Source organism: Capra hircus, chromosome 25, assembly GCF_001704415.2.
Source record: "Capra hircus breed San Clemente chromosome 25, ASM170441v1, whole genome shotgun sequence".
Lineage (NCBI taxonomy): Eukaryota > Metazoa > Chordata > Mammalia > Artiodactyla > Bovidae > Capra > Capra hircus.
This window is the reverse complement of record NC_030832.1, coordinates 17995301-18008422: the sequence shown is the minus strand read 5'-3', so window position 1 is coordinate 18008422 and position 13122 is coordinate 17995301. Positions and strand designations below refer to the sequence as shown.

General features: G+C 42.2%; 1 protein-coding gene across 4 annotated transcripts in view; it reads right to left on the bottom strand.

Moving 5' to 3' along the window:
* Nucleotides 1-9924, bottom strand: part of ACSM2B (acyl-CoA synthetase medium-chain family member 2B) — a 45978-nt gene extending 36054 nt beyond the window's left edge. For 2 of the 4 annotated variants that reach the window (XM_005697554.3, XM_018041024.1), the window contains exons 1-5: nt 9811-9924; nt 8205-8389; nt 4653-4863; nt 1836-2043; nt 249-392 (exon numbers count right to left, since the gene is read on the bottom strand). In XM_005697554.3, the coding sequence (XP_005697611.2) occupies nt 249-392; nt 1836-2043; nt 4653-4863; nt 8205-8381 (740 nt within the window). In that variant the 5' untranslated portion in view covers nt 8382-8389; nt 9811-9924. The other 2 variants (XM_005697552.3, XM_005697553.3) reach the window with 2 other exon arrangements.

The following is a 13122-nucleotide window of genomic DNA, read 5'->3' as shown; positions in this document are numbered from 1 at the left end:
AGCTAGTAGAGACACTGCTCAAAGCGCTGAAGAGGTTTTGTGATCCTTTGTTATCTACGACAGAAATGTTCGACCGTGGGTCACTGGATACCCAGCTTGCTAAGCAATGTTCCCTTTTGCCCGCTTCCCAACTCTGTTTCTCAGAAGTACCACATGGTAACCTATTTATTTCAAGAGAATTGAATTTGAGATCAGAAAAATCTCAAGGCCTGGTCATGTCATTTCCAGAGAGAAAGGACTCTTCTTACCCAGCATCCATCTTGGCCTTTAATCCTAGGCTTGAGTGGGAGTGTTCCGCCATCTTAGGAAGGCCACTAGTTCCACTGGTGAAGTAGATGGCAGCTGCTTCTTGGCTCCCAGTCTCCACAAAGCAATGGGTAGTAGATGCTTTCCTGACAACAGTGACACAGATTGTCACCTAATAAGATCTGCCCTGGACCCCAGATGTCTTGGTGACTCATGCCTTCCCATCTCCCCTCATACTGGAGAGGCAAGTCAGCTGACCCACTCTAGAAAGGAGGCTTATGAGTGGATAAGATTGTGAGACTTTGAGTCAGTCAGACTTGGGTTTGAACACCACTCAAGTTTGATACTTTGTTAACTATGTCACTCTAGATTATTTATTTAACTTCTCAGAGTCTCATTTTCCATATCTGAGATATAGGATCAATATAACACCCATCTCAGAGTTATTGAGAAATGGCAACTTGCTTTGAGAATTCAGTGAATGTTTATTTGCTTGTTGTTGGAAGCCACAGCATGACAGCAGGTGCATAGGAGATGCTCAATTAGTGTAAATTCTCCCAATCTTCCCTCTTCTATTCCCTAGAAGCATTTACTCCTCTTTGGAGTCTCTCAAAACTGCTGTTATGTTGTCTATTTCCCTGACAGTTATATTAAAGACTATAACATTAGAAAGAAAAAGCTTACACTCTCCCTAGGAATTTCCTAAGGTATTGTCTCTAGTGTGGAGATTTCAGATATATGAAAGGGAGACTCATTCTTCTGGCCAATCATGTTATAGACTGCTGGCAGCCTCACTTAGGGATGCAAAAGATGGGAAAGGAGTCTATAAACTCTGTGTATCAGCCATCTCCTGTGTTTTACCACATACCCTCTTAGCTTTACCTCTTATTCGACACAGTCAAAAGCTCCAGGTGAGTTCCAACCAACTTGCTGTTGCTTCTACTGCGAGCCACAGTGAGGCGAGGCACTCTGTGCCTCTGGCCTTCATTCTCTGTCACCACCATGGCATGGGACTCTGAGCCTATCCTGCACGCATGTATGTGCAGCCCAGAGTGTGGGGTAAATAACATCTCTGGGCAGCCCTCTATGAATGGAGGTTAAGTGCTGATGGGTCAATGTTTGTCAGTCCTTTAGTAGACAATCCTGAGAGGCATTCTGTGTGTTCCTCAAAAGGTCCCTGCAGGCCAAGGCCCACTTATGCTGTGCAGTGACTCAATAATGCAGATAATAAACTCTGTATTAACTCTTACTTCTTTCCTGCTTAACTCTCCCACATCTTACACACTGCTCCTCAGACTTCCCAAATAAAGAATCTGCACATAAGTGCAGGTTTCCATCTTTGGTAAAAGCTCAGGCTAAGACAGGTTGATGGGTTTCCCTGGTGCCTCAGTGGTAAAGAATCTACCTGCCAATGCAGGAGATGTGGGTTCTCCTGGGAAGATCCCCTGGAGAAGGAAATGGCAACCCACTCCTGTATTTTTGCCTGGGAAATCCAATGGACAGAGGAACCTGATGGGCTATAGTCCATGGGGTCACAAAAGAACTGGACAAAACTTAGTGACTAAACAACAGGATACATAGATGCTCACCACAGTAGTGTCTTGAAGTCCAGCCATCCATCCCGGCTTTTCTCAGACACCAGTAGTTTCGTTTTCAGAGAAGGGCACTCCAGTGCCACAGTGTCCACTATCTCAGCCACCTCATCCCCAGCCACAATGGCCCTGGCGTTAGACACCTGCAGCCTATAGAGAATGTCTTTGGCTTTCATCTGGATGGTCCCGGGCATGAAGACAAGGCCTGGAAAAAGTCAAATGGCTTAGAGAGAGAACTGGAAGGGATGGTTGATTTCTCCCCTAGAGAATTTTAATATGAACAGCCAGTGGGGAGAAGCTGGGTTAGGGGAGGTAGGGGTGGTGATAACCAATGGGGAGTATCAATAATAAAGGAACTTGGGACTAGAGACTGATTTAAACACAGATGTCCCTGGGGTTGTCAGAGCTGTAAAAAGTCTACTGAGACTGAGAGAAACCCAATTGCCTCATGTTACACCATTGGTAGTCTAAGGCCACTAACACACACACACACACACACACACACACACTGCCCTATAGAAGTTTGCTATATCCAAACAATCATATATAGTAACTAAAATATTAGAGCCTTAAAAGAACTTGGAATTGTTCATGCGATACCACAGTGCTCAAGGTCCTGATTGTCTCAAGCATGGGACACTGAATTTTCTTTGGGAAGAGCACTCCTAGGCTTTTGTTTTCTATCTTGATGAGACTTTTATGACTTTGCTTTATTCTTCTGGATAATAATTAGACTGTTTCTCACCTTTCATAAAGCTGCTTTCACATGCTCTTCCTGGTTATCAGTTTCCACCTCTGGCTTACTCTTTCCCACTCTCAACACTTCAGGATCCACACTGCAGGCCTGTTACCACCTCAACTGTCCCTCCATCTCCCGCTCTGAGTTCTCCTTCCCTTCAGACCATTATCTGTCAGTGTGTCAGTTTGTGTCATTTTTCTCTCACGGCCTGCTCACTCCTCCCATGGGCTACCTGCTTCTATAGCTGTGTTCCTATTCCTCTGATAACTCTTACTTTTTTTTACCACAATCACATTTTCCTCCTTACTGATGAGAATGCTTGTTGTGTGTGAAGAAGGCCAGGAAAGATAAGTTGTAAATGAAGGATACTGGTGTTTCTTGAGGCTCTTCCACTTCTCATCTCTTATATCTAAAAATTGATCATTCTGAAATTTCTGTTTGCATCTCAGATGTTATGCCCTTAAATCCCAGCTATTCACTTCTTATTCCTTCCTTTCTATCCTTATATTTAAAAAATTGAGATATAACTGACATACAAGAATTTATCTATTTGAAGTATAGAGCTTAATGATTTGATATACCTATATACTATAAATGAATACCACAATAAATAAATAATAAATAATAAAAATGAATAATTAATAAATACTATCTTATGTCATCTATCACTATACATGATTACACTTATTTTTTCAATTGTGATGAGAATGTTTAGAATCTACTCTCTACAATACATATTGTTAACTATAGTGATCGTGTTTTATATTATATACCTAGGACACGTTTATCTTATAACTAGAACTTCTCCCTGCTTCTTGAACATCACTTGGATACCCCTAACTCAACAGCTCCCAACTTGAACTTGTCATCTTTCCCTGATACCCCATAGCTGCTTCTCACTGTAAAAAAGACCACTGCATCCACCCAGTTGCCTGAGTGACTCTGACTTCTCCATCTACATGACTTCTTCCTCTACCTTATGTCATTCATCAAAAAAAAATCTTGCAATCAGTTTTTTCGAATCCAACCACTTAACTCCATTTCTATCTCCCCATCCAAATTGAAATCGCTATCATTCTTTGTCTCCTATTTGAATTCCCCAACCCCATTCTTTCCCTCCTTCATCCCATTCTCCATGTACCATCCAGAGTCACCATCTATATTCAGAAAATAGTCATGTCATGGAATCAGTTTATGGCTTCCATTCCTCACTGCATAAGGACCCAGTACCCTTCCCTTGCCATGGCTTACGAGGTTCTGCCAGTTTAGCACCTGTCCACCTCTCCAGACCCATTTGCCTTTACTTTCTTTTTGCCGCCTGGGCTGTAGGCACACAAGTCATCATTCCAGGTTCTTTCATAATTTTCAGGCTTCCCTCCTCTCTACTGTTCCCTCTGCTTGGAGCACTCCTCCTCTCTTCCTCCTTTCCTGGTCAAATCTTACTTGTCCTTCAGCTCTCAGACTAAATACTACTTCTACTAAGACTTCTGTAAACCTCTCAGATTAGTCTGTTTGGGTCTCCTGTTACAGCAAAGATCAGCAATTTTTTTCTACAAAAAGCCAAGCAAATATCAAATATCTTAGGCTTTATGTGCCAGAGGCTCTCTGTCCAAACTATGTTAGTCTGTTATTATAGTTCAAAAGCAATCACAGATAATACACACACAGGGCATGACTGGGTTCTAACAAAACCTCTTATTTATAAAAACAAGCTGTGGGCTGGATTTGCCCTATAGGTCATAGTTTGACAAATATTTTGTATAGGTTCTTATAGAACCTCATGCCACTTATCAAAACTGTGATTTAATAATTGTATATGCAATTAATAATTTAAAGCAGCTGTCTTTCTCCAGAGACTTGTGTGTCCCATACATAGACTCTGTTTCGTTTACTCTGTATTAGCAACCTCTTAGCATAGTGCTTAGGGCATTGTTTGCTTAAATAAATGGAAGAAGAGTGATGTCTCTATATGACGAGGGACCACATGATAGGTGGAGGGGGCATCTTTTGGGAGGAATGATTGCAGTTTCTTTCACAAGGGAGACGGTGCCCAGCTCAGGTGGTCAATCACCAACCTGCTCGCATGCAGCCAAGGATCACCAGCCACCACTCAGGCACTCGGGGCAGCACCACTGTCACACGGTCCCCACGCTGCAGACCACATGGCCCTGCGAAGACGTTGGCTGTTTGTTGACTGAGTTCACTCAGTTGGCTGAAGTTCCACATTACCTCATCCCCATTGCCACTCACCCACCACAGGGCTGGGCCAGGGGGTCGCTTGCCAGCCTGAAGAAAGAGAAGGTCTAATGATTAAGGTGGGATGGTACACAAGCATGTAAAATAAATTCCCATCTTGGAACTGCTGCAGTGGTGCTTAATAAGCTTTTTGATCCCAGGACTCCTATACACTCTTAAGAAGTGTTACAATCCTAAAGAGCTTTATTTATAAGCACTTTAATAATATCTCTCAATGTTTGTTAGAAATTAAACTGAGAAATTGTATACATGTGTGAACAGATCCATTATTGTTGTTGTTGTTGTTGTTGCTCAGTCGCTAAGTCAAGTCCAACTCTTTGTGACCCCATGGACTGCAGCACGCCAGGCTTCCCTGTCCTTCATTATCTCCTGGAGTTTGCTCAAAGTCATGTCCAGAGTTGGTGATGCCATCCAACCATCTCATCTGCTGTCATCCCCTTCTCCCTCTGCCCTTAATCTTTCCCTGTATCAAGATCTTTTCCAGTGAATTGGCTCTTCGCATTCAGTGGCCAAAGTATTGGAGCTTCAGCTTTTAAATATAACAGTAATAAGTCCATCGTATATTAACACAAATAAGATATGTTTTATTGAAGAAGTAAGTATACTTTCTAAAACAAACAAAATATAATGAGAAGAGTTCCATCACTTTATATTTTTGCAAATCTTTTTAATATCTTCCTTAATAGAAGACATTTGGATTCCTTTATTTTTATGTATTTACCTCATTGTAGCCTCTGGAAAATGACACAGTATTTTTATGAGAGAATGAGAATTAGAAAAGCAAATATTATCTTAGATTTATTTATCTATCTCTATGTATTTGTTTATTTTTTATTGTGGTAAAATATGCTGTGCTTAGTTGCTCAGTCATGTCCAACTCTTGCAACCCCATAGACTGTAGCTTGCCAGGCTCTTCTGTCCATGGGGATTCTCCAGGCAAGAATACTAGAGTGAGTTGCCATGTCCTTCTCCAGGGGATCTTCCTGACCCAGGAATCCAACCAGGGTCTTCTACATTGCAGGTGGATTCTTTACCAACTGAGCTACCAGGGAAGCCCATGGTAAAATATACATAACATAAAATTTACCATTTTAGCCATTTTTAAAGTACACAATTTGGTGGCATGCATTTATTATACTGCTGTGTAACCACAACCATCATTTGTCTCCAGAACTTTCTCATTGTCTAAAACTGAATCTGTGTATTCATTATACAATGACTCCCCAGTCCCTCATTTCCCAAGTCCCTGGTAGCTACTATTCTACTTTTAGTCTCTTAATTTGATTACTCTGCTGCTGCTACTGCTGCTGCTAAGTCGCTTCAGTCGTGTCCAACTCTACGCGACCCCATAGACGGCAGCCCACCAGGCTCCCTCGTCCCTGGGATTCTCCAGGCAAGAACACTGGAATGGGTTGCCATTTGATTGCTTTAGGTACCTCATATAAATGGAATTGCACAATATTTTTCCTTCTGTATCTGGCTTAGTTCACTTAATGTTCATGTATGGTGTATCATATATCAGAATTGCATTCTTTTAAAAAAATGTTGTGTAAAGATGCCAATTTTATGTATCCACTAGTCCATTGATAGACATTGGATTGTTCCTACATTTTGGCTACTGTGAATACTACTACTATGAACATGGGTGTATAAATATCTCTTCAAAACCCTGCTTCTGATTCTTTGGGGTACATACACAACAATGGAAAAACTGGATTATACAGTAACTCTATTTTTAATTTTTTGAGGAAATATATTGTTTCCACAATGGCTGGACCATTTTACATTCCCACCAGTGTTGCACAAGAGTTTCAATTTGTCTTAGTTTTGTTTCGAATTGTTTTCATTTTACATATTCCCCTGGGAAAAGTCTCAGGAATCCTCAGGGTCTCCATATCATAGTTTGAAAGCACTAATGTCAAGCCAAAGAGAAAATTTGTTTGTAATTGTATTAGGTATTTCAAAATTCCTCTTTATAAGGGTTGACTCTTTTTGCACTTTGATCAGTACCTGTGTCTATTTCCTCATAGCTTTGTCAACAGAGTATGTTGACAAAATTTTTATATAACTAGTAAGTAAGATATATTATTTCAGTGAAGTTTTCTTTTGTGTAACTCTTACTATGAGTGAGGTTGAGCATTTTTTCTTACATTTAAGGGCCTTGTGAGTTCACTTTTCTGTGAACTGTTTTTATATATTTGCCCATATCTATTTTTGATTGCATCTTTTTATTCTTGATTTCTAGGAGCTCTTTTTGCATTAGAGCTATTAACTCTTGGCTCTTTTATGAACTGCATATCTTTACTCTGATTGTCATTATTTTAAAATTTTGCTGACTGTGTTTTTCAACGGAAATTTGTTGTTTTTGAAATGTACATATATTTAGTAAATTACTTATTTTATGAATTCAAGATTTTGAGTCATGGTAGTAAAGACCTCTTTCATTATTCTAAAGAAGTATAACTTCAAAAGAAAAGCCAGAAATCTAAATTTTTATCTGAAAAATTTCAACTTTAAAATGTTTACCAATTTTTTGTTTTGTTTTGTTTTGTTTAGAGAGCCCTGCACCATGGGCCATGTTTAGCCTAGAGGCCTGGCATTTACCATTTCTGTACTACAGTTATGTCATGGTGTTGAGACATCACAACATCACAACTATGATTCCCTTTGATCATCATTCTTTTAAGCCCATGCTAACAGAAACATCTCTTCTGCTACCCTAGCCAGGATGAATCCTTTCATCTTCCATAAAGGTACATTGAACTCAGGTAAAGTCAATCACAGTGTCAGCAATGAATGGAGCAGAATTCCGGAAGTCCAGGCTAGGAAAGAAAATTTAGGAATTTTCGCATTACTCTCTTCTCTGATGTCTCATGTTGGAATCCTTTTGACACTCCCAGCCTAATAATCATTCTACTTGTGTATGCCGAATGACAAGGACACATAGCTTTCTGAGAAGACCCACTCAGTCTTTGGTTGATGCTGATTTAACAAGAGAATGCTGATTTTTGTTTTATTAAATACAAATTTACTTCCTCTATGACTCCAACTTGCTAGTCCTTGTTTCACCCTGGGAGGTCACAACAGAGAACGTGGAGTATGTTCAGGTCGGCTGTGTGTTCAAGCTGCCTGAGGTGTGGTGGTTCCCAGATTGCTCCACCATGCATCAGTTTCCTGAAACCTTCTTTCTGCCAAGCTCATGTTCTCTTGTTCCTAACCTATGCACCTTAATGGAAGATGGACATCTTGTTCACAGCTCATTATAGTGCCTGACACATAATAAGTACTCAACAAACACTTATTGAATGAATGGATGGACTAGCGAACTCAGCCAAATTTTCCAACTGTGTGCCTCTTTTCCACCCCATTACCTTCTCCATGCCAGCCCAGTGATCTATCACATCAGTAGCAAAGTTAAATTTGGCTGGAACTTCCTGGTGTCCCCACTGCAGGGATGCCAGTTGCCTAGTATGAATGCGGATAGTGTGATTGGACATCTGAGACCTCCATAGGATGCAAAGTGCCTGGAGTTGCCGCCGCCAATACATGTTCAAACCTATGAAGGAAGGAAAAGACAGAGGTGAGTCTTTCTGTACTGTCAGCAGTTGCTTAAGGAGCCCCATTCCAACCTTACAGGGTTCTTCCAGAAATTAATTTGCTGCGATTATGAGTGAACCAGAAGTCAGCATCTATCTCAGTCACCTTCTGATATACCATTCTCCGAAAACACAGCACCTGCTTTAAATCCTATTTTTCCAGCACCTCTGACAATTTTGTGAACACCCAATTCCACATAATAAATCCTTTTGTGCTTAAGACACAGCAGTGTGGTAGATTGGATTGTTATTACCAGCAACTCCGTGTGCATTCTGGAGAAGAGTGTGTATGCACCTCTCGTTGACTTTGGCTTGTCCATAGGATATGCTTTGGAGAATGAGATATGAGTGGATGTGCTTGTGTACTTGGTCAGAGACTCTTGCATTTATGCCCTCTGCCATGAAAATGGCTTCCCTGGTGGCTCAGATGGTAAAGAATCCTCCTGCCAATGCCATGAGAACAGCATATCCCAAGTGAGCCTACCTCCAGCCTGGGTCCCAGAACGCATGTGGACTTGAGCTGAGCCTAGTATAGCCACAGATAATTTCCAGACTCACAGGAAAATATTTTTGGATATGAGCATCTGAGATGTTCAGGATGATTGCTATCATGGCAAAAACTGACTAATACAAGCAGCATTTGTTTTCTTTAACTGATACTTGACTGAGATATCTTGAGTACTGCGTATTCAGCACACAGGACCTGACAAACAGAATCACTTTAGAAATTATAACTGTTGTGATTTTCATTTCTGTCTCTGCATTGGCTCTAGGAAAAGTAGTTCAAAAGCTACTGGTCTCTGATTTCCAACATGCGCACCTTGATGAGGGCTGCAGAATTCAAGTGTAATGACCTTTGACGCAAGGAATCCAGCCAGTAGTTCCTCCAGCTGGTCAGATTCCCACTTCTGTTGTTTGGGCAGTAGCAGTCAGAATGCTTAAGGTCTCTTAAAGACCTTCCTCTCTTATTTTCTAAAAGAACAAAAAGTGAAGATTTCCTTACCAGCTCCTAGGCAGGAAATTTTTTTTGCCTTTCTACCTGCTGATTCCTCTCTCTTTCCATACCTGGCTCATTCTCATTCTTCCGGCCTCACATCCTCTTAGAGGCCTCCTTTCCTGACTACCACCCAATTTCCACCCCATTTTGACCACCCTTCTCCCAGCAACCCCAGTCCTTCCCTTTTGCTGTGCTAAACGCTCCCTTTTCCTTGCCCACTGCTGCCTCCTCACTAGGACCTGGCAGACCTTTCTTGGTCCCTAGAGATTGCAGACTACTTTTCCTGGTGGATTGTTATTCTACTCACCAGTCGTGACTTCTAAAGATTGGATAGTGCCATCATGAAGCATGACTCCATCTATTCATTCCTCACAACCTGCTCACCTGCCAAGTCCTTTCAAGGAAGTCTCTCTGGAGATCTCTTGGTTTACTCCCTCCTGAACAGACAGCACCAGAAACCCTGTCGCCTTGGAGGATGGCACAGCTAATCAGGAAGACAGCTCGAGAATCCCTACAGCCTTCAAAGAGGGCACAGCTAATCATTAACTGAGGCTAACTCGAGATAACACCAGTCCTCCTAGTTATGTTTATGGATTTCACAGTCCTACAGCCTTGGAGCCAGCCAGGAACTAGTCTTTCAATCCAGGAGATCAAAAGGAGATTTATGCACAAAACTGACAGCAGGTTCATGCTTCAACATGAACAGGAACTCCTGACAGGAAGGCAGGAACAGAACTCACACAGAGTTGATGTACATCCTGTCCTCTCATTTCCTTTAGCCCTTTCCTTCACCTGATTTTCCTCTTATTCTTGGTCCCTATTAATGATTCCTCTTCATCTCCTCTATTCACACTTGGTGCATGATTCTATCCGCTATCATAGCTTGAAACCCAATTGCCTCGCTGATGACCATTCATGTGTCTCCAGCCTAGATCTCTCTCCTGCACACTAATCAGCTTGACCTCTCTCCTCAGATGTCTAACAGGCCTGCCAAACATGCTTTGTTCAGAGCTGAGCACCTCATCTTCTCTGTCTCAGTGAAGTATCCCTCTCTGCCTGCCACCTTGTACATCTCAGTGAATGTTAGTGCTTACGCAGCTGTGTTTGAGTCAGAGGGTCAGAAAAACAAAGACCTTTCCAGATCATTGAGTAGATAATATAAAAACTCAGAATGGAACAGTAACTTGCTTAAAGCTCTGCAGAAAATCAGTCTCAGACACAGGTCTGGAACCCTAAACTCAAACACACTCAAGCTGCTGACTCACAGTGAATCCTCAGGGCCCGAGATTAGACCTGGAAAACAGGAGGCTCTGAGATGCTGAGACAGTCTGTTTTCCAGGAATACCCTCCAAAGGAAAAGTATCTCCAGCCACCTTGGCTTCTGTATCTTCTCAGATCTTCTCTGATGCCACAGAGCTTTCTCACCTGCTCCTCTGTATCCTATGCCCACTCAGTTATTTCTCCAATGTGCTGGCTACCAGCCACCCATCTACTAAAAGAGCCCCATGACAGGCTGGGATGGGAGTTTCCTAAACACAGATGTCTCTGTTGGAGGCTAACAGGCCAGGGGCAAGACTAGGGTGCCAGTTACCTTGCAATGCTGAGGGCACAAGTGACAGAGACCCAAATCAGGGGATAACTAGGGGAGCCAGAGGGGCTTAAATATCTGCAAAGCCAGGGTATAGGGTCTGGGGAGCATTGTGTGCTGTGCTTAGTTGCTTAGTCATGTCCAACTCTTTACCACCTTACAGACTATAGCCCACCAGGCTCCCCTGTCCATAGGGATTCTCCAGGCAAGAATGCTGGAGTACGTTGTCATGCCCTCTTCCAGGGGATCTTCCCAACATAGGGATCAAACCCCGGTCTCCCACATTGAAGGCAGATTCTTTACTCTCCGAGACACCAGGGGGATGTTAAAGAAATCAAATAGAAGTAGTCTCGTTCAGGCTTCAGAGGCAAAACAGCAGAGCAGGCCTCTGACCTTGCTTCTGATGTACCTGGCCACGGCCCTGACTACTGCTGTGGGTGTCAGCCATACCTGCTGTGAGTGTCAGAAGAGAGGCACAATAGAGAGATAGGAAGTGGATCATGCAATTTGTTAAGTTCCTGGTGGAGGTCTGGACAAACATTCCCTGGATTTAGCAACATTCCAAGATTTACAGACCAAAATAAACAGCATTAACATGAAACTAGAGCTGCAATTTGCTCACAGATTGATGATGATACCAGTTTGCATCCTGGGATTATATGTGGGAAACCAGAACTACAATCTTTGAGATCTCACCCAGGGAGCAGACACGCTGCCTGGGACCTTTGCTCAACTGGGATTCCAGATGTGTTGTGACATGGGGTTTCCCAGTGCTGTTTGAGTCTGAATGTTGGCAAAACCCAATTTGCTGCTATGTCCTCTGCTGTTTCTGTTTCTCTTTTCTTTTAATGCCAGTAATATTGAAAGTAAGTTAAATAAGTCTCTAATAAATATTGGTTTTATTTATTTGTCTATAACAAATGGCTTATTTTGTTACCAAATTCTTTGAACCTGAGATAATTGTGAAAACTTTTAGCAAAACAGGGAGAGAAGAGGAGATATACCTTGAGAGGATACCCAAAGCAATTTGCTTTTCTCTGGGAAAGCCTAGAAATAATTCATGTAAAAAAACCTGCTAATATAGAGAAGCAACTGTGTCCTGGGAAGAGATACCCTTTCTGGAAAATTCATAGAATTGCACCACCTAGCCCTCAACCCCAGTCCTGAAAGTGTCAACCCTTTCTTAAATACCCTGCAAAAATTATTTCTGAATGTCTCAGCATCACAGTCATGAGACTCAGTTCTCTTCCAGGAATTCTCCTCATTGTATGCCCTAAATCCCTCTTGCTGTCACTGCTCTGTGCCCTCTTACTACCTACCAACAGAGAGGTTTCAGAGCACCAAGACCATGAGGACAGCTGTGAATGTCCTCCCCTTCTTTCCAGTCACTCCCTTTATTTTGACTTATTTGCTATAAACAGTAGGAAAATACTTGGAGTGGAGACCTGGATCTTGCAGAGTAAGATACCTGAGTTGCTGTCCCTACTAAGGCTCTGTAAAGAAATAGGTGAATCTGCTTACAAAGGGAGATAAGGCTTTCTGAAGGAATTTGATGGCAAGACATAAGGATTACCTTGTCATCAGTGCTGGAAATCTCCTGAGAATGTCAGGCTCTCTCTAGCCACCCAGAGCCTCAAAATGATCAGCTATTTCTCCTGTTGTCATCTCTCCTTTTAAAGGCTCCCCACTCTGTCTTGAGTGTCCATCAGAGACATTGAGGCCTCTCACCTCTGCCTCACTTACTTCCGAGCACTGGGAAGGGGATGCAGACTTCACTGTAGTCCCAGTCCATTCCTGCTCATTGCTGTTTTCAGTGCCTCAAATGCCTCTCTTCCTGAGACCAGATTCGTGCTTTCTTCTGTACCAGTCAACCTTTCTTCTGTGTACAAATACTCTTTGGCTCTTTATCTCCAGTGGTTGGCAATCTCTTCATTCATGACTATACACTAAGATTCAAGATTAGGGATCAGGGGCCTAAAGTATGTCTAGATTTGAATTTGGGCTCCTCCACTCCTGAGCTGTGTGCTCTTGAAGAAGTCATGTTACCCTTGCCTCACCACAAGATTCAGTCTTCTCATCTGAAAACTGGGGATAAGGCTAAAGTACCT